Raw genomic sequence first — 21,818 nt, forward strand, 5'->3', positions numbered from 1 at the left:
AAATTTTACAACCAAATATTCCTCAAAAAACATAAACACAAAAAGATGAAGAGATGAAATAAATAATGAAAATACTTGGGTTTACTCGGTTGGGAGTTTTTTTTGGTACGACAATGGCCATAATACAATAGTTGGAAATTTGAATAAAAAAATTTCAATTAATAATATTATGATATTTGATGTAACGAATCGTATTTTCGTCACAATGAATTTTTTTTTTATTCTGTTGATGCATCTAATTGTCAATGCGATTCAGTTTCATATATTTTATATCATCAAAATTGTTTATATTCTCAATAATCATATAAATATTATCACTATAAAATAAAATAAAAACAATTAAATTGACGATAACTTAATTGTGTGTATGATTAAAACAATTAAATTACGTTGGTAATAACTAACATTCTGACAGTGAATTGTCAATTTGTTTAAATATATGCGTGACGAAACAATTATTAAAAACTAAATGATTGTGAATTTAATTAATTAAAACAAATATGATTTTTGAACATTGACAAAGAAATTTACACCATTTCAATTATAAAATTTCTACAATAAAATGTATGAACGTAAACATTTTTTGTCATAATAATCTAGGACAATAAATTATATCCTTTATTGTAATTTAGAGCAGTTTAAACCATAACCTAAAAAAAAAAAGGAAAACTAACGAAAAGTTCTCAAAAACTTTAGTTTTTAACGAAAATAATAAAATAAAGATGTAAGTGAATTGTACTAGAAGTGAGTAAAAATGTCTTTAACGTTAAAATAAACAGTACTAGAAGTGTTTAATTAAGATTTTTTTAAAGAAAAAAAACATCAATAATGTGGGGAGTCTGAATTATTTAGACATCCACGACAAATCAGCTAAAAAGCTACGTCCTGCTGCGTCATTTTCCTCCCCTCTATTTTCAGCAAAAAAAAAAAAGAAAAAAAGAAAAGAAAAAAGAGATCAGAGAGAAAGAATCAGAGAGAGTGGAAATTCCTTCGCTGTGAGGACCGTACGCGTAAGGCTTGGAATGGACGAAGAAGAAGGAAGAGACTGCATTGATTTTCCGATGTAGATTGCTCCGAATCCCTGAGATTCACGCAAATCCGATTTTCTCAGATCGATTTACTCTGCATTGATTTCTCTTCTCTTTTTCTCGGCTCATTTCCTTGTCGATTTTTTTTTGGAATAAAACAAATGAACGGCGGCGGAGAGGGCCTCGCGGCTCCGGCGACGTCAGGGGCGGCCGTATCGCCGCTCGAGTGGAAGTTTTCGCAGGTCTTCGGAGAAAGGACAGCCGGCGAAGAAGTTCAGGAAGGTAATAGTAATACTCTTCCTCTAATTTTCGTTTCGTATTGTCGGGGATTCACTATTGCTTTCGTTTCTCTCATTACATTTAATTCTAATTAATTTAATCTTAAATACATTTATCGGACGATTAGTTGCAGAAATTGTGTATTGAATGATGAGAATCATAAGACGCCAATGAAATTTAATCGAAAAAGTTTGGTTTTTTGATGACCCAAGCACTTGAGCTGTATAGTTAAGGGAAGTGCATTTTAAATTATTTAAAGCGTTTTCGTTGGAAATGTTTTTGGAACTAATGCTTAATAAAAATACAACTGAATCTTAGAAATCACATAACTAGTGCTTCAGGAAGCAGTTCAAGTGCTTTTGAAACACAAAAACATTTTTTCTAAAAGCGCATTCAGTCATTTTAAAAGCACTTCCAAATGAACCTTACATTATTGGCTAATGGTTTGTGGCTATTAATTGATGAAGCTATACATTTGGAGGCTGTCTAATTGTTTTTAATCTTCGTTTAATTTTTAAATCACTACATTTAGTTGATTAGTATAGGGATTCATTTTCGAACATATTGTTGCGATGGAGGCATGTAGGGAGATATGTTTTAAACTTAAGGACTTGGATTTGAGAAATAAGTGAACTGGAAATCGTATCACTTTCAATCAATGGACTCACTTGAATACCTGCTTTTGAAGCTTTGAAAACGATACTTAGTGGGTGTTTGAAGGTGTTGAGTAGTGTGCTTTGGTGCACCAACATACACAACTACTTAGCTTGTGTACATGCTGAATGTTTTGCAGTTGATATAATATCGGCTATTGAATTCGATAGAACTGGGGACCACCTTGCCACTGGAGATCGTGGAGGCCGGGTGGTATTGTTTGAAAGAACGGATATAAAGGATGTAAGTTAATACATTTTTATCATGAGGGGGATGGGGGTGGGAGTGCATTATCTTTATCCTTATTCTGTTGTTGTATTTTGTTACACTGGTGTGATTTATTTCTACTTTTATTGTATAAACTTAAATTTGTAGCATGGTGGACATCGGAGAGATCTGGAGAGGATGGATTATTCAATCAGTAGGCATCCTGAGTTCCGCTATAAAACCGAATTTCAAAGTCATGAACCTGAGGTATGACTTTCTTTGTGCTCAACTAGGACTGTAGATAGGCTTATAAAGATTTCCTCTTTGCCAGAATCTGGATTTCACTAACTTGCACTTTCTTCTTTTTTCAAAACTCAGTTTGATTATCTTAAGAGTTTGGAAATTGAGGAAAAAATCAACAAGATCAGATGGTGTCAAACAGCTAATGGTGCACTGTTTCTTCTCTCCACTAATGACAAAACCATCAAATACTGGAAGGTAGCACCCACCTTTTTTGAACTTGTATGTGGTTAGATTATATGGAAGATGATTTCTCTCGATATCACATCTGCCAGAGTAATTTTTAAGCAACATTAGTTGCATTACGTTTTCCATTTATATATTGTTCGGAACAAAGATGGCGATTACTCCAGGCATTTCATTTTATACCTCATTCTTGGGATGAACACACACATACGCACGTGCAGAGTGTAGTGCATGACTTGTTATGGCTTCCAATAGGTGGTACAACGACTTAAGATGTAATTATTTTAAATTTTTTTTTCGTATGGAAGGAAACATTCTAATCCTGCCCTAATGCTGAGCAGGTCCAAGAGAAGAAGGTAAAGAAAGTATGTGAAATGAATGTGGATGCTTCTAAATCTATGGAAAATGGTTCAGTTGCTAGTTCTATGTCAGCAAGCTCAAAACCGTATCTTGCAAATGGAGCATGTAAAGAGAGCCCAATCAGTTCTCCAAGCAATGACACTTCATTTCCATCTCTGCACTTGCCAGTGGTAGTTGTACACAATCTGATTTGTTTATTTTCTGATAGCATATGGTTTTGCTGTTATGGTATTTAGAAAATTTTCCAGAGTCAATTATGGTTAACTTTCTTGGTGAATGACATTCTATTATTTAGCTCTAACACTTGAACTTTTGTGGCATCCAGGTGACCAGTCAAGAGACGAGCCTTGTGGCTAGATGTCGAAGAGTGTATACCCATGCCCATGACTATCATATTAATTCGATTTCAAATAACAGGTACATCTTTTATTCAATGGAATACGCCTTCACCTTTTCATCAATTTTTAAATCATGTTGTGTATATTCATTGTTTGCCTTGATGCTTGTGCTCCTATTTGAACTTAAATTTTTATTATTTGATTATGTGATCATGGAGGAGCAAATTTTAGTTGCTGGACTTCCCCAACCCCCAAAAGAAAAAAAAACAGTTTCTGTTGTAAACGTTGACACTGGAACAATATTTGTCACTAGAAGGAAAAAAGATTTATTTTCAATGTCGAATCTTACTTTTATGTATTATGTAATATATACTTTGGTATTGTTGCATGGATATTATCTACCATGGTCTCCATCGTCTGGTCACTAATGTAACTATCTTTTGGTTTCGCAGCGATGGTGAAACTTTTATATCAGCTGATGACCTGCGAATTAATCTTTGGAACCTAGAGATTAGCAATCAAAGTTTTAATATTGTTGATGTGAAGCCTGCAAACATGGAGGATCTAACTGGTAAAACCCACAACACTATGATGACAATTTCTTACTTTTCTAACTTTTGACTGTCATTTGAAGAGAAATGGCAGTAGACATAACCTTGACCCAAGTATCTGGGCTTGTTACAAGGCTCCTGGTCTGCCATTCAGTCATATCCTGGTGAACGTTTCATTAAGTGGCATGCTATCATGTCTGTCATAGATTTCATCTGTTTCTATATGGCTGAAATGTTCTGGCCATGTAGTAAACTTGAATTATGCCTTATTTATATGCTTTGTTGGTCAAACAGCTCCACATGTGTAATTATTTATCTTTACATACTTGAAATTTATGTGCAGAGGTGATAACATGCGCAGAATTTCACCCTACTCATTGTAACATGTTGGCGTACAGTAGCTCCAAAGGCTCAATTCGTCTTATCGATCTGCGGCAGTCAGCTTTATGTGACACTCATAGCAAATTGTGAGTTGTCTTTCATTCTTCCTCCCTTCCATTCTTGCACTCACAAAGATGATTTAGTATTGTAATAAAATAAATGTATGGAAAATCCTTTGACACTTTTAGCCCTCTTTAATTTCTTGGTTTCCCTTGAATCCTAATTATGAGTTATAATGGTGCAGGTTTGAAGAACAAGAAGCACCCGGTTCAAGATCTTTTTTCACTGAAATAATAGCATCGATTTCAGATATTAAGTTTGCTAAGAATGGAAGACATATACTCAGTCGGGATTACATGTCTCTTAAGGTTCACATATTCAGACTCTTATAAAAAGATGGTTCATACTTTCAATATTTTGAAACTTCGTGTCATAGACCTAGTAACAGAGTTGCAGTAACAAATGCTTAAAAACCTTCTCTCTCTCTCTCTCTCTCTCTCTCTGTTTCTTGAGACTGGATTGCTAAAATATGCTATTGTTGTTACTGTGATGTTTAGAGTGAATACTTTATATCATGATATTCAATTTGTTCTTGTGGTGAGTTTGTGGATTGCGGCTACTTCTTGTCTTCAGATTTTTCGGATTCTTAACCCTGTCCATTACAAATTCTGTTCTCACCTTTTTTTCCCGGTTTTCTCAGTTATGGGACATCAACATGGATTCTGGCCCAGTTGCAACTTTCCAGGTTCATGAATATCTAAGACCAAAGGTGATGTATTCCTTCAAAAAGTTTGTTTCGCATATAATCTTAAAAGAAGACAATACTATTTAAGTAATACCATACAATGCAACTTATTTAGTTCTTTATCTTTCTCAGCTTTGTGATTTATACGAAAATGATTCCATCTTCGATAAGTTTGAGTGCTGTCTAAGTGGAGATGGACACCGAGTGGCAACAGGTTCTTACAGGTTAGCTGTAGACCATAAACATCCTTTGTTGCTTTTATACTTGCACCCTGACCTAAGTTGTATGGGGCTCAACATATGAAGAAACACATTTCTGTGATTCCAGCAATCTGTTTCGGGTGTTTGGTTGTTCTGAAGTGAGCACAGAAGCAACAACATTGGAGGCCAGCAAAAACCCCATGAGGTATTTTTCAAATTCTATATAATGCTTCTTAGGCATGCTCTTTTTAGGGAATGGTATCATTTAGTCCAAGAAAAACTCTTTTTTGTTTTTTTTGTTCTCTTGGTCAAATGTGCTTATTATTTTTCTCATGAACTTCCAGGAGACAAGTTCAAATGCCAGCAAGGCCTTCTAGATCTTTGGGCAGCCTTCCTCGTGTTCTCAGGCGAGGTATGTTCTTGCTTGCATATGAATTTTGTATACATAGTCCATTTTCTGAAAATTGAGTGGTCTTGGTAAAATTTAACATAATTGATTTCCATTCGGAGTCTCGAATGAACTTAAAACTTTTTTTGTAAAAGAGAATAAAATTCAGATTTGAATCGATTAGGTATGGTACTTGATGGTAGTCTATCTGCTAACCAGTATCTGTACATATTTTCTTCCATTGTAATATAAAAGGTGCGGATAACTCTGGAGCTGATGCAAACGGAAATTCTTTTGATTTCACAACAAAGTTGCTACATCTTGCATGGCACCCTTCTGAGAATTCAATCGCCTGTGCTGCTTCAAACAGCCTTTACATGTACTATGCATAAAAATAGTATGGAAAGTTGTATGTCTTGGCAGGCAAAGCTTTTCTGATTTCTATTGACAAAAGGCTGCCTTGCCTTGTTCTCCGACTAGTGATGTTAAGCTGCACCCTACCTAACTGCAAAATCAGGAAGCATTTTGGCTGATGTCAACATTTGCAAGAAGAAAGTAGTATCTACCCCACCCATACAGGCGAAACATTGCTGTTTAAGGTAACTCGAAAGGAGAATGCTGTTGTCCTCATAGTGTCTTGTTAGTTGAAGAGATGTGATATTAGCTGATCCCCCTACCTAAAGAATACCTGGTCAATATCTGCTTTGCTGCTACTGTAGAAACCAATTGGGTCCTAGATCCTGAAGCGGGGAGAAGCTGTAGTGGTGCCATCAACGCTGATTGATACCGGGGCCTTCAACCTTGTATTATTTGAACTAAAGTTAAAAGGGTTTGTGAAATTTTATCACTGTTTTTACTCTAACCATTCTTTCCCCCTCTTTCAGAGTCTGCTGATTTTCTTTCCTTAGCAAGTATTGGTTCCTTTGGACAGTGAAGGCTCCATGTTAGACTTAATTCCTCGGTCTTAATTCGTCTGGTTTTTGGGTGTTTATTGTTTAGGTAAATGTTTTTGGTGTAGGTAAACTGATCATCTCTATATTATTCGGGGGTCGGCGTGATATCGAAGCATATGGACTACTTTTGTTGAATTAGGTGCCTCTTTTGTTTAGTTTGTGCTGACATTAGTGTTGCCCTTGGGAGCTAGGAACTGTAACAAACTTTTACCTTGTTCTTAAACCACTATTTTATTAAGTATAACTGTATATGGTAAAATTTTCTCTTTGTTTATATTTGACCGCGGTGAGCTCGTTCCCTTTTTTAAGGTTTACCATGGTAAATTAAATTCCTTGGATTTGGCTCGGGCCTTTCTTCTGTGAAACAAGTGTCACATTTGCAGCATGATGTGAGTAGCACGATCTTTTATATTATTTGAGAGATTTGTTTTGTGCAACGATGCTTGGAAGTGTCTCTCCCACATCGTACAGATGAAGCTCTTATTATGGGATAGACGTTAGGTGTGGAGAAGTAAAACTAGGAAAATTAGCAATGCCCCCTCAATTTAGAAATTAGCATCTTCTTTTAAATTTCCCCAGCGACCTTTAATTGTGTTTTCAAACCCCTTTGAATATGTGCAATTTGCCATCAACCATCAAATTTATTACATTTGTTTGTTTGTTTGTTTTTTTTTTTTCTCCTTCAATTGAACTGATGAAGGCAACTCTCAATCTGACGGAATAATTTTTGGAATTGACACTAGCGATGAATTGAAAATTCAGAAAGCAAACCGGGATTAGGAATTAAGTCTGAGGTATTGCTAAAATTTTCCGAATTATTGAAAATAAAATTCTAGTCACTTGTTACCACAATTTAGTATTTTTTATTTTTATTTTTTACTTGTAAGTAAGAGTTATTAATTTCAAATCTCGAAAATAACGATATCGCAACTAATTTATTCTTAGTGTAAATATATTGTTAAAAACCCAAAAAGCCCTCTAAATCTAGTAATTGCACAACATTGAGGAAAAAGCGCATTGTACAAGTCCAAAAATGGGTAAATCCCAATTAGCAACCTAATCCTACGAAAATTGGAAATTGTGATTTACGCCGGATGCAAAAAACACATGGAGAAAACAGCTTCTGGCTAAAATTTCAGCTTTCCTCCATAACTCTTCTCTCTCTCTCTCCGAAGCTCCACGGTCATGGCTCTGCTGACCCGAGCCCGCATCCCTCTCCAGCTCTCGGCCCAGCGGGCCCTCTCTCTCCACACCACCGTCCCCTCCCTCTCGTCCTCCGCCCCCTCCGGCTCCACTCCGGCCACCTATGCCCGCCCTCCTCTCCCTTCCACCTCCCCGCCCCCGCCGGGCCTCTCCAAGGCCGCCGAGTTCGTGATCTCGAAGGTCGACGATCTCATGAACTGGGCCCGCCGCGGCTCCATCTGGCCCATGACCTTCGGCCTCGCCTGCTGCGCCGTCGAGATGATGCACACCGGAGCCGCCCGCTACGATTTGGACCGATTCGGCATCATCTTCCGGCCCAGCCCTCGCCAGTCCGATTGCATGATCGTCGCCGGCACTCTCACCAACAAGATGGCCCCTGCTCTCCGCAAGTAAGCAACAAGCCCTTCCTTCCCTCTCATTTTTCCGAATCGCAGTTTTAGGGTTTCTGGATTTTTGAGCTTAGAAAATGTTTTGGCGATAATTAGATTTGTATATACCTAATATAATCTCAACTTGGAATAATTGGAGCTTTGATTTAGCTCAATTTTAAGGAAATCTCCGATAAAATGGGAATAACATATCCACCCTTCTCCTCCAGTTTGTTATTAGGAGAATTTTAAGAACCAACTTAGATTTTTTTTTTTTTTTTTTTTTATTTGCATTTGCATGAATTTTACCAATGAAAGTGCTTGCTGGTTATGCTGATTAGCCAAGTTGGTTAGAGCGGTATGCTTCCCGTAGTTAGATTAGACTAGATTATGGCTCGAATATAAACAATGTATTAGCTCTTGGTAACAAAAACTAGTTTTGCAAGGGGGTTGTAGCTGAAATAGTTAAAGAGGATTGTCTGTCGTTGGATGGATGGGATTTGTCCTCCACAATATTTGCTTGTATTGAAGAAAAAAACTGCTTTGTGTTGTGTGACTTTGGATGGATTGGATTTCTTAGGAATTTCTTCTGGGAAGTGCATAATTGCCTTTGATTTTGGGAGTTAAAAGCTCCTTACCAACCTTTCAATTTACGCGTTGTTGTAATGTTTGCACAAGTAAACAAATGGGTATGAGTTGTTGTGATCTTTGTGCTGAAATTTTGTTGCAGGGTCTATGACCAAATGCCTGAGCCGAGATGGGTCATCTCCATGGGAAGCTGTGCAAATGGGGGTGGTTACTATCATTACTCCTATTCCGTTGTTAGGGGTTGTGACAGGATCGTCCCCGTTGATATCTATGTTCCAGGCTGCCCTCCCACTGCTGAGGCCCTACTTTACGGCCTTCTCCAGCTACAGAAGAAGATCAACCGGCGCAAGGATTTCCTCCTTTGGTGGACCAAGTGAGGACTTTCATCTTGTGTTTGGGGGCCTGCTTTCGCTATATCTAATCCAATAATAAGTCTATCCGGGGTGGTTTGCCCTGGCTAAGCACCATGAAAAGGGAGAGATTTTGCATTTACAAGTTATAAATTTTAGGTCCCAGGGTATCCTGTGTTGTGCTTGCTGCATATTTCCGTCGTTTTGGAGCTATAACAGTCGCCAAAGATTCTGTATAACTTTTCTCTGTTTCAAACTGGGTGCTTGAACTAATCTCCCATGTTTATCTACTTGTTTGATTGATTGTTGGAAGCTGCTCATAGTTTTTGTTTAACCCGGGATTAATTAATGTATCCATGTTTTTTCTGTAAACCCTTGAGTTCATGATTTCAGTTTCAAGTAGTCATATTATTGTTGGAAATGTTGTTGCCTGAGACTGGGTCCGAGGGTTCTAAGACTCGACTCTGAGCTTAGGTGTTGAAGACCCAACCTGGTGAACTAGGCGCCCGAGGACTTCGATGTGCAGGACATGAACCCCATCTCCCAAACCCAACGCCGGGGACGAGGATCGGGACCTTCGGAAGCTTGGGACCCAAATCTGGGACCTTCCGACACATGAGATTTGAACTACCAACTCCCAACTTCCTAATCTTGTCCAATCCCAGTCAACAAACATGAGACTAAGGATTATCACATAAGTTTTCGGTCAAGGCTGTCTCTAATCTGTGGTAATAGAGTGGCCAAAACTGGTGAAACAACCCCAACACACAATTTCAAAAAATGATTGCGTTGAAAGCATTTATATTGTTTCTTCTTCACTTATGCGGTGATCGTATCAATTAAACGTAAATCTTATATGATGTTCCCGCCACACAAAAATAGCCATAATTGTAAGTAACGGTCCATAATTCGTTATGTACCATATACAAATATTATTCTCTTGTAATTTTTTTTTTTTTTACATTTCACTTGTAGTTACCTCATAAAAAAATAAAATAAATAAAAACTAATTGAACAAAAAATAAGTTGGCGCACACTTCTATTTTACTTTATACATACGGTTCTTAAATTTTGAATTTCAAATCGATATAAATTAAAAAGAATTAAATCACAAAAATTAACAAAGTGTGGAAGAAATAAAATAAAAATTATAAATCTCACAATTCTTTTTACTTTTTACAGTTTTACTTAAGACCCGCATTCCGTCTGGAAAAGTTTATAGACCTTTATTCCCATACGCAAACGCTAAAAAAGTCTCCGTCCGTATAAATATCCCACTGGTGTTTTTCCACCTCACTCTCCTCTCTCCCCCATCTCTCTCTATCTTCTAGGGTTTCTTCCTCTACAGCTACGACAATGGCCGACGAAGCCCAATACTCATCCGGTCCAGATTCAGGGAACAAGCGGAAGTACGAGGAGCAAACGCCGCCGTCCACCCGCAGAGTCACCGGCTTCTCGGCCCCCATCAAGTCATCGTCCCCCGACTCTGCGCCGACGTCGTACAGCAGCGTTCCTCCGCCCATGGAAGATTTCCAGCTGGCCAAACAGAAGGCGCAGGAGATCGCGGCCCGGTTGTTGAACGGCGGGGATGCTAAGCGCTCTAGGGTTGACAATGGTGGCTCCGATTCTATTGACAAGGGCTTTAGCTCTGGTCCGCCAGGTTCACCTTCCCTCTTTAGAATTTTCCATTTTCCTTTAATTTTTGTACTTTAAATTTTTATCCTTGTTTATTCTATTGTTTGGGTTTCAGCTAGTTTTTTAATATGCTTGACATCCAAGAATTCAATTGGGTTTAGTTGTTCTAGGGCGATTCACGTTGCTATTTGTGTTTGATTATACATGTTTATGATGTGAATGTGAATCTGAATGCAGCAATTGTAATTGTGATTTTGTGAAAACGATACAGATTTGAAGCCTCACTTCTCAAACCCAGCTCCTTCTTCAATCCCGGTATCTTACGGTGGTTTCCAGGGATCGAGCAAAAAGATTGAGGTTCCCAATGGCAGGGTTGGTGTCATTATTGGTAAAGGTGGGGAGACTATCAAGTATCTACAGACTCAGTCGGGAGCCAAGATTCAAGTTACCCGAGATTCTGATGCGGACCTCAATTTTCCGACTAGGATGGTGGAGCTCATGGGTACTCCGGAGCAGATCGCAAAGGCTGAGCACTTGATCAATGAAGTTCTTGCTGAGGTTCGGCTTGTGCATTTAATTTTTAGATTAGTTTTATCAATTACCTGCTTGTGATATATCAAAAGTTTACACATAAGTTCTAAATCCGCCACATTGTGATCCTTTGTTTCCATATTTAGATAGTTGAGTTTTATCAAATTTGTACATATGAACTTGGAAATATGGCTTACATGTATAAGCTTTTATGTTTATCCCAGGCTGAATCAGGAGGTCCTGCCATAGCTTCTAGAAGGTTAACAGTGCAAGCTGGCGGTGAACAATATGTTACAAAAATTCCTAACAACAAGGTACTGGCTATATAATTTTTCCACATTTATCAAAATGTTCTAGTTATTTGGTTATTGAGGATTCGTGACTGTAATCTCAGGTTGGGCTTGTAATTGGTAAAGGAGGTGAAACAATAAAAAGTATGCAAGCTAGGACTGGAGCTCGTATCCAGGTTTGTTTTCAATCTTGGGCAGAATACTGGTCTTTTCTACGGTTTTTGTCTCTGTCTTCTTTTGGAACTTGATGTATTCTTCTATCATTTTTCTTCACAGTATGTTGTACCCACAACTTTTCTAGTATATCGTTTTCAATAATGTGTTTGGGTGGAATCAAATATAGGAAATGGTTTTGTGAGCTGACATTATATTTGTTTTAGGTTATTCCCTTGCATCTGCCACCTGGTGACACATCAACAGAAAGGACTCTACAGATTGACGGGACTACTGAACAAATTGAAGCTGCAAAACAGTTGGTAGCTGAAGTTATTAGTGAGGTATGTTTAATTGGTGTTTGCCTAAAAATTTGGCTTGTACGCCTTTCTCATGTATTTGTAATCAGAGATTGTTAACTTCAGGAGGAGTAAGCTACAGTAGATGTGATTCTCTAGGATGTATAGTTTTGCATGGCTATTTGAACTTCCATTTTCTGTCGATGCATTTAATTGCCACACCTCTACGTGCTCCTACCAGATTTTGGTGTTTTTGTTGATATGTTGAGGCTCCCTGTTGCATGGCTGTTACGTATTTTGAATATTCCTAGTGGTCATATTTTGTACTCAAATTAGGTCAATCGACCTGGTTACTAGGCTTACATTTTTTGTATTTTACTCTGGTATTAATTTTCTTTCTTGCAGGGCTTTGTGTTAGTTTTATTTTTAGTGCTCAATTAATCTGTATCATTTTCTGATTAGCCTTTGGAGACTTTTATCTCTTGATATTGTTAAAACATTTTCCTTGACAATGAGTTACTCTTTTTTATTTTCAGTTTGCATTTTATGTTGTGCGTAATACTACATCTCTGTCTCTAAATTGGGTTTCTCTTCCTTCTTCATTCTCTTTATTTTATGGATTTGAGTTTTATGCTGGTTATTTGCATTTACACTGTACAATTGTTCTAGATATGTATTTTGTAGTCTATCTGGGTGTGCAATTTTTCCACTGTGTCATGTAAGTTGTGGATAGTAATTCCAGTCGAACTATTGCTGACTTTATATTTTTGGCTAATGGTGGGCCACAATATCCCTAATGTTGTACTGGTTACTCCCTTTGGTATTTTGAACATGTTTATGACCCAAATATTATGATTTTATGAGGATTGGATAAGTTTGTAAGTTCCGCAATTGCCTTTTTCTGCTTTAGATCTTATTAATCCAGAAATTTTGTTTTGTGCTGATCTTTTTGCCATGCACAGTGTAGCTGGCTGAGATTGAGTCTAACATGTGAAGTGAACACTGGAGGGAGCCTGTTGATGCAATTATTTATTCTTTGTGTTTTAGCATTTGCTGGGATCTAGTTTCAACTTAAGAAACTGGATGGCACAATTTCACCTCTCAAAATCCATTTGGATGTCATATAGATTTAGCATTAAAAACTGTATATATAGAACCTGCTGGGTCATCTGAATTGTTATCTTAAATGGATAGTTATCTGCAATAAGTTTCTTCTTCCCATATGATTGATGCAGATAGTGGCTAATCTGACCTTAAGATTGAACAGATATTTGGAGGAGTGATTATTACGACACATTGGGCTGTCCTTGCCATACGCGCTTATTGGGAATTTAGTCTATGGGAGTTCATATACATGTTTAGGTTATTAAGTTACATTAAAGCTTCCTTAACTCTCATAATGTTTAACATTACACTTATTGGTTCATTAAGTGATAAATTATTGGGATAACAGCTTGATCTACCATCAGTGTGCTTATTTCTCTTGTATCATTTAACTGATTCTTATTGGGAGCTATTGTAGGGTTAGTTTGTGTTGGACCATTGGTGACACCAACATGGAATCCTTTGTGTTGGTGTTCCCTCAGCATCACTCTGGTATGGTTCTAAATCCCGTTTTCTGGTATTTAGTAATGATATTGCGGAGTGAAGCTCTGATAGGACTGAAGGTTAATAGTATAACTCCCAGAAAATTTAAGCCATTTTATTCTAAGTACATTAATTAGTTTTAATGTTGGAATATGAACTTCCAATCAAAGTTCTTTTCTATCGAGCGCTTTTGACTTTGTCATAATTATGTAGTTCTTTGCCTGTGTTGAAGCCTCTGTCAATATTAGATTTTCTTGGTTTTATTTTTCAAGTTTTTATACTGTTTATTCTGGGGCTTTTAAAAATGTTTTGTAGCATTATAGTTGTGAGAATTTCTTCGATTTTTTTGTTAGATATTGGACAGTTTTTGGTTAGTTGTGAGAATCTGAGTGCCATTTTATTCATGTCCAGTTTATTTTTGTGGAACTTGAATATTATGATCGGTCAGCCTCACCTGCTTTCTGTTCATTTCTCCATTCTTTTACCAGTTTATATACATTAATCTTCTATCCTATGTGATGACTTATTTTTTAAAAGGAGTATTGCCTTAATTTTTATTGATTACACATATTGTGGGTCCTTGATCCTAATTGTTCAGAACCTCTTGTCCCTTTTAGTGCTATATTTCTGTTCTGTTATTAAATCCTGGAGAGATTCTTGCTGTTTATTTGGGATATTATTCTGCCAATAATGGTTTGGCTTCACACTTGTGGAAAGTACAAAGGGTATTTTTTATGCTAGCATCTAATATGATCTATGACTAATGTCCCTGGTTGACATAACAGGTTTTCTATGCTGATGACTTACGTTTTTTACATAAGCTTAGATAGCTTTTGTTTGGAATTACTGATCATCCCACATGTGGTAGCCTATTTGGGAAGTATTAGTGCATGGACAATGTCTTCTGGTCTGGAATTCTTTCTAAGATGTCTAATTAATACCTATGCGTATGTTGATATTTGGTACTGTAGTCTACTCTGCATTTTGCGCGTGTTTTTATGACTATCGTCTCAATTAGGGCTATATGTAAGTTTGTTTTTATATAAAAGCTTCTATATAGTGTGTTGTTATTTGTCGTACCCATTCACTTCAAATAGGTAGGGTGTGGGCTTCTGCTGGAGTAACTCAATTTATACAACCACGGGTACGGTATGTGGGTGATTACACCTCTTCCCAATATAATAATGAAATCCATTAATCATTTATATGAATGTATTTGTTTTTCCTATTTGTTACGTGTTTCGTTGAATCATAGAAATTTTCTTTTATACATGTTTCCAATGTTTGCTTTTGTACATCATGTGTTTTTTTATCCCTCCATATGTCCCAGCATCATGGAAAGTACGCCATGGTCATTTGTGAGAATAATTTTATTGCAGAACCGTGTTAGAAATCCAGCAATGTCTGGAGGATACTCTCAGCAAGGTTATCAAGCACGGCCTCCCTCAGGATGGGCTCCTTCTGGCCCCCCAATGCAACCACCTAGTTATGGCTACGGGCAGTCTGGATCGTATTCTGGCCCTCCACAGCAGTATAATGCATCCCAGCCTTCTTACCCTGGCTATCCTCCTCAACCAACATCTGGTGGATATCCATCCAGTTGGGACCAGTCAGCTGCTGCACCAACTCAGCAGACTTCCCAAGGTGGTGGTTATGATTACTATGGTCAGCAACAACCTTCACATCAACAGCAAAATCCTGGTGGTCCCGCTGCTCCTGCTGACAGTGCTGGTTACAATTATGGCCCGCCGCCAGTTTCAGGCTATAATCAACAAGGACAAGGCTATGCTCAAGATGGCTATGGTGGATATCATGCACCACCTCAATCTGGGTACGGTCAGCCACCAGCATATGATCAACAGCAGGGTTATTCTGCAGCGGGCTATGGTAATGTGAGTAACCCACCTCAAGATGGGCATACTCCCTCTTACGGAACTCAGGGTGATTCAGCTCAAGCACCTCCTGCCCAGCAAGGATACAATGTCGGTCAACAGCCTAGCCCTAACCCTGCTGGTTACCCACCCCAAGGGTCTACTCAGCCAGGTTATGGAGCACCCCCAACTTCTCAAACTGGTTATGGAAGCCAACCACCGGCTCAGCCTGCATATGGAGCTGGATATGGAGCACCTCCAGCACAAAAGCCTCCTGCAAATCCTGCAGTTTATGGGCAAACCGCTCAGTCACCCAGCACTCCAGGAGGCTATGGTCAGCCAGCACCTGTGCAGCCAGGATACCCGCATTCTCAGCCTCCAGCTTCTGCATATGCTCAGCCAGATCCTGCTACCCGTCCCCCAACATCTGGCTATGGTGCTGCAGCACCACAAACCGGGTACGGGGCCCCGTCCTATGGTGCACCACCAGCTGGCCAGCCAGGTTATGGGCAGGCGCCACCACCCTATAACGCATCGTATGGTGCTGGATATGCACAACCTCCTCCCTACTCTGCTGATGCCAGCGCAAATGGGAACACCCGCGGGACCTATGATGCTCCACCACCTGCTTCACAGACTGCTCCCCCAAGCGGCGGAGTTGCCAAAACTTCCCCTCAGAGTTGAAGTGTTATGGCGGACGGGTGTTAACGTTTTGGGTACTTGGTGATGTTTCATTTTATTTTCTGTAGTAGTAAGGCTAGTTAGGTTAGTATTTGTTGAACATGTTACTTATGTTTTCGGTATTGCGGGTTTGTGAAGATTTGGTAATTGCAAGAATTTGTTTGATCTTGTTTTCTCTGCAGATTTTCTTGTTTTCTGTTCTATAATGCACATCTTTCTTTCTGTTAAAGTCTCTTATTCGTTTATTGATGTTTTTTATCCAAGGGAGTTTTAACTACACTTGTTTTTTCTGACCAACCATATCATAATTTACACTAAACACGCCAAACTACGGTGGGGGGATTTGAATGCGGACTTCGGGTGGATGCATAATCTTAAATCATCTCACTTGCAATTTAGTTTTTGTACATTTTTGTTAATTTTTCTTTTATTTCTCTTACTACTACAACAAACTATCATATTCATCTTTTTCAAAATATATTTTTCCGTGCAAAGTTATTATAATTCGTATTTAAAAACTTATAATCAACGATTTAAAACCTACATTTAAAGATATTTAAACCTTATATATATATATATATATGTATGTATGTATGTATATGTATCTAAACTACATTTTTCTTCTACTCACTTGTTACTGTTCATGTGCTACTATTCACACGCTCCTAAGCCCTAAACTTCATAGGCCTCCACTGCTTCTGCTGCATCTTCATGCGCCTAAACCATCAATTTTATTTATCTTATATTTTTTTGCTAAACTTTTCTATTTGTCTTGCCATAACACTAAACTATCATCTTCATATTCCACAAAATGTATTTTTGGTGAAAATTTTCTTATAATCCATATCTTGATCTTTTGAGAACGGGTCACAACAAGCATATTATTGGTCGAACCATTCTCGAAGGATCAAGACGGAACGAATGAGAGCATGCAGTAGGCGAGATAGTTTGAGATGAGTCAAGATAAAGTGTGAACTATGTCTGAAGTCAGAATTTTAACCATTTTTGTACCTTTTTTTTTTCACCCCACAACTAACTATCATATTCAAAAGTTAATCATTTTTGGACATTTTTCTTTTATTTCTCTTACCATCACAACAAACTATCATATTTATGTTCTTCAACATATATTTTTCCATGCAAAATCTATTATAATTCGTATTTAAACACTTGTAATCAATGATTTCAAATCTAAATTTAACTTTGAACTTTTTTTTTTTTTGGGTTAATTTTTCTTTTATATAAATCCAAACTACATATTAATAGAACCCTCTTTGTTAACCAAAAGAGGGTGAAAGACTATTTAACAAAACAAAATTTTGCCATTTTTTGTTTAAGTCTCGCCTGCAAGTGATTTCAACATCTCTATACTTTCTGGCACCCCCAAGAATTTAAATCATTTTTGTACATTTTTGTTAATTTTTTTTACCACCACAACAAACAATCATATTCATGTTCTTTAAAATATATTTTTATGTGCAAAATCTATTATAATTCGTATTTAAACACTTATAATCATCGGTTTAAAACCTAAACTTAAAGATGTTTGAACCTTTTTTGTTTTTTGTTAATTTTTATTTTATCTAAATCTAAATTACATATTAATAGAACCCTCTTGGTTAAAAAAGAGAGGGTGAAAGACTATTTAACAAAACAAAATTTTGTCATTTTTTGTTTAAAATTATAACATCTCTATACTTTTCACTTATTTTTTTACTTTTTGGCTTAAATATTCTACTAAATATATACTTGTTGCTTCATAAATCGTAAATCTACTTATGAATGCAATTATTTAGACTTCCTTAATGCTCACGGAAAATATTTCGAGAAAATAAAAATTTTGCACTTTTTTACAAAAAAACGTGGATTAACACTCACGATTTTCATTTGATTTTACAAATTCGTACATAAATCACCGTTCAATCTATTTATTTTACATCTAAACTAGAAACATGTATTTAGGATGCCGGACTGGCGAGTTGGGGTGCCGGCTACAAGGGAGAAATCGAAAGGAAACTGCGAGTCCGACCGGAGATGGCAGAATGACACCAGAAGTAGATGTTTATACTCGATAAGTAATTTTAAAACCAGCTTTAGGTACAAATCATAACATCCAAAACGTACAAAGTAGAATCTAAGATATGCTTCTTGAATCAAAGCACCAAACTATATAAGAAATTGAAAAAAAAAAAAAAAAAAAATTTACATTTATGAAGAAATTGAAAACTGCAAAAAGCTTGTTCCATATGGAGTATGAGGGTCAACTGATGACAAAATGAAAACTGCAAAAAGCGGATGAGGGATTCTTCGTAGTGTTTCGACTCTTATTCTAAGTAAGTGACTGCTTAATATCTTCCTTAGATCAGGTGTTCCTGAATGCCATTATCATTGGAGAAAAGAACAAAATGAAAGCCAAAAAGGAACCAAAGAACATCTTGATAGCGTATCTCACAGGGTCGTGATCGGCTACTTCTGAGGTAGTTTGTGGGGTTGACATGGCTGTTGCAAGTGGTACGGCTTCTATCACGGCATCTGCGAGGTCTGTTATAAACGAAGGAGTGCAACCAAGGGCAGGGACTCGACCCCAATTCTCAATGCCAGATTCGAGGGCCAATTCCCTGTACTCCATATCAATTTCTTCAAGAGTCTCTATGTGCTCGCTAACAAAGCTGGATAAGAAAATAGATGCCAAATTAACTTACTTTACTTTTGAGAGAAAAAAAAAACTAAATAATGCCCGGGGCCAGAAACGAAGTTAAATACCTGACTGGAACAGCTAGGAGACTTTTCACGCCTTTCTGGCCAAGCTCAACAAGAACTTCATCAGTGTAGGGCTTTAGCCATTGCACAGGACCAACTCGGCTCTGATCACCACCCAACTCCAAAATAAGGAAAAGAAAATCAGAAAACAACATCAAGAAATTTGGCGACATACATGGTGGACAACAACCAATGCTTGTTCTGAGAACCAAGAAAGATAGAAAAGTGAAATGGAGTGTACGAGTCAGAAAATAGAATTTCATAACCCACCTGGTAAGCAAGAGTATGTTCATTGTTGATTCCTCGAGATTTCAGCTCTTTCATTATTAAGAAGATGCACTCTTCCATTTGATCTTTGTAAGGATCTCCAGCATCCTCCACATAACTGAGCGGCACTCCGTGGGCACTGAAGAATATCATGACCTGAATTTCATACAAAATTAGCAATGTTTACCGGAGCTATGAAGTTCAGGGAATAACCATACAATGAAAGCATACGTTCAATAGCAACATCTATAAACCAATGAGAGAATGAAACTTAATTGCATCAAAAGAGCCATTTCTGACGAATTTAAAGCATATGTTCAATAGAAACATCAAGCGCACCTCTGCAGGCTCAGAAAAACTTTCTAGTTCTTTGGAAATCAAGTCGGCCATTGACTTAATATAGCCTTCACGTTGATACCATGAGTTTATAATAGAAACAGGCATCCTTGATAGGTAGGCGTCTTTCCTGCGAGATGGGCGCTCACATTCAGAAAATTGACCATCGTAAACAAACATTTACAGAAAATTGACCATCGTAAACAAACATTTACTTAGTTCCATAAACTGACAGTGACAGCAAATGGTCACCTGAAAATATCCTGGAGCACACGAACGCTTGATCCAGTTGTAGAGATAGAGAACTGAGGATATAGAGGCAGGACAACAAGCCTGGTTATTCTGTCCTTCTTAATCTGTCACAGATAATGTGGAAAAAAGTTCAGTCATTTGATCCATTCAATTACAAGATGCCCCATGATGACTAACTACAAATTCAATGAATCTAACCAATATAATCGTTGGGAGACTTTAGGTTACAATTCTATTTTCCCATGTCATTTACATTGCCTAGAACCAACGGATATATAAAAATAATACTAGGTTACTGAAATTTAAGACTCACTTGCTGAACTGCTTCCTCAGTAAATGGGTACCAATAACGCATTCCCACATAGACATTAACAGGCAAGTCCTTTGATTCCAGAGTCTTTCTGAGTTCATTTGCCTGTAACAAGTAACAAAAGCCACCTAATTATACAAATAAAAACTAAAGGAAACATTTCAACAGGCATCCTATGCATATTGCTCTACCTGGTCATTTGTAATTTTACGCAATGGTGAACCACCTCCTATAGCAGCATAACCTTCTTTGCTTTTTGGAGCTCGAAGTACAGAAATTAATTTCGCCAATGGTTGCTGGAGAAACCGAAACAACCTTGGGAGACGAATGATATCCTGTTTCACACAACATGGGAACATGTTAGTAATGAGTGTATTAAGCTAACAACTAATAACAACTAATGCTGACACCAATAAGGCAAGGCAACAAAGCAGATGAACATACCGGGTCAGCAAAAAGATTGAACAAAAACGGCTGAACATCATTAAGCGTCTCGGGTCCTCCAAGATTCAGAAGCAGCACTCCAACCTTCTCTTCTGCAGCATGGGAATGAGACTCTACAGCAGTCCCACCATAAGTGCACACACCCGCAGGGCATAATACTTCCCCCACAGGGTTTTTCTTAGAACAATGTGATACTCCAAACATGTCATTTCCTTTATCAATCGGTGCAGAGCAAGAAACTGTGAGCTGTTTCGGAACTAGCAATCGCTTGGATGAACGGAAAAAGGCAGGTCCCGACCTACCACTAAATTACAATCTCAGTTTAGCTAGCTTAAATGAAAATCTGAAACCAATAAACCAAAACTCTAATTCGATTGCCATAATTCAATGCTCCTGTTTGGTTGTCGTTAAAATGAAAACTTTCTGTTTGGTTGTCGTAAAAATGCAAACTTTTTTGTTTGGTTGCTGGGAAAGTACAAATTTACACATTTAGTCAAAAACTCAGCTTAGCGAAACCAATAAACCAAAACCCAAGCATAATTCGATTGCCATAATTCAACGCTCCTGTTTGGTTGTCGAAAGAAAATGCAAACTTTCTGTTTGGTTGCCCGGAAAATGCTTATTTTCAATGCAATTTTCCAGGAAACAAGATTGACATACAATCCAAAGCTCTCTCCCAAGAAATAACTAGGATCTTCTCGCGCGATTAATTATAAACACAAATCTAATTAAATAAAAAGCCAACTTTACTTGGAAAACAAAAAAACAGAGAAACAATTATGATTTCGAGGGCTTACGTGGATAATCTATGATCCGAATGGGAGAGGTTGATATGAGGAAGAACACGAGAGCATGCGGCGGCGTCCATGGCGGTCGGCGGAGGCAAAAAAAATCCCAAAACTTTCGTCGAATCGTTGGAAGCGTAAAATGAACGTCTTCAGAACTTGCTTTTAACGAAGTCTCTCGACTCTCCTAACTTTTGGGTGTAGAAGATTTGAGCTCCACTGCCTAACCCCTCTCTCTCTCTCTCTCTCCTTCCTCTCTCTCTCCTCTGAGATTTCTGATTTTCGTTGAGAAATACGTGTTCCAAAGTCAAACGTCCACGCGGACAAGTCCAACGAAAAGGCGGTTGCCATTGTTTACCATTTTTGGTCGAGGGCGAGTCCGCGGTCACGGGATATCACGTGCCGTAACGGTTGGGCCTGAGGATGGATTGAGGGTGGTTTGTGAAAAAGACATGCTTTGCCATTGAGATTATTGGAAAGTGATCCTTTCCGTATATTTTCCACCAAATCCTACCAATCAACTAATTCGGATCTTTAA

The 21,818-nt window shown here is 37.8% G+C and overlaps 4 protein-coding genes across 6 annotated transcripts; 3 read left to right on the plus strand and 1 right to left on the minus strand.

Annotated features, from left to right (window-relative positions):
* Positions 1–905: 905 nt before the first annotated feature.
* Positions 906–6,844, plus strand: LOC137730007 (serine/threonine protein phosphatase 2A 55 kDa regulatory subunit B beta isoform-like). 3 transcript variants are annotated; one of them, XM_068469087.1, is made up of 14 exons: positions 906–1,310; positions 2,101–2,204; positions 2,337–2,435; positions 2,547–2,666; positions 2,996–3,187; positions 3,340–3,431; positions 3,805–3,923; positions 4,247–4,370; positions 4,529–4,652; positions 4,985–5,053; positions 5,162–5,253; positions 5,357–5,434; positions 5,577–5,641; positions 5,873–6,844. In XM_068469087.1, exons 1-14 carry the CDS (start codon positions 1,190–1,192, stop codon positions 6,007–6,009), a joined length of 1,536 nt encoding a protein of 511 aa, XP_068325188.1. In that variant the 5' UTR covers positions 906–1,189; the 3' UTR covers positions 6,010–6,844. The 3 variants fall into 3 exon arrangements, with proteins under 3 accessions (XP_068325188.1, XP_068325179.1, XP_068325171.1); XM_068469078.1 differs by having other exon boundaries at positions 2,996–3,184; positions 5,574–5,641; XM_068469070.1 differs by having other exon boundaries at positions 907–1,310; positions 5,574–5,641.
* A 795-nt stretch (positions 6,845–7,639) lies between these two features.
* LOC137730025 (NADH dehydrogenase [ubiquinone] iron-sulfur protein 7, mitochondrial-like) lies at positions 7,640–9,399 on the plus strand. Its single transcript, XM_068469098.1, has 2 exons — positions 7,640–8,162; positions 8,872–9,399. The coding sequence occupies exons 1-2, from the start codon at positions 7,756–7,758 to the stop codon at positions 9,104–9,106; spliced, it is 642 nt and encodes a 213-aa protein (XP_068325199.1). The 5' UTR covers positions 7,640–7,755; the 3' UTR covers positions 9,107–9,399.
* Positions 9,400–10,368: 969 nt separating this feature from the next.
* Positions 10,369–16,291, plus strand: LOC137731680 (uncharacterized). The gene is made up of 6 exons (XM_068470864.1): positions 10,369–10,739; positions 10,986–11,272; positions 11,470–11,559; positions 11,640–11,711; positions 11,916–12,032; positions 14,954–16,291. The coding sequence occupies exons 1-6, from the start codon at positions 10,436–10,438 to the stop codon at positions 16,127–16,129; spliced, it is 2,046 nt and encodes a 681-aa protein (XP_068326965.1). The 5' UTR covers positions 10,369–10,435; the 3' UTR covers positions 16,130–16,291.
* Positions 16,292–18,010: 1,719 nt separating this feature from the next.
* On the minus strand, positions 18,011–21,544 carry LOC137737074 (ferrochelatase-2, chloroplastic-like). Its single transcript, XM_068476436.1, has 9 exons — positions 21,293–21,544; positions 20,496–20,799; positions 20,243–20,386; positions 20,055–20,156; positions 19,742–19,845; positions 19,493–19,619; positions 19,157–19,309; positions 18,890–18,990; positions 18,011–18,795 (listed from the first exon to the last, which is right to left on the minus strand). Exons 1-9 carry the CDS (start codon positions 21,361–21,363, stop codon positions 18,489–18,491), a joined length of 1,413 nt encoding a protein of 470 aa, XP_068332537.1. The 5' UTR covers positions 21,364–21,544; the 3' UTR covers positions 18,011–18,488.
* Between the last annotated feature and the right edge of the window lie 274 nt (positions 21,545–21,818).

The sequence above is a fragment of the Pyrus communis genome, chromosome 1, assembly GCF_963583255.1.
Source record: "Pyrus communis chromosome 1, drPyrComm1.1, whole genome shotgun sequence".
Taxonomy (NCBI): domain Eukaryota; kingdom Viridiplantae; phylum Streptophyta; class Magnoliopsida; order Rosales; family Rosaceae; genus Pyrus; species Pyrus communis.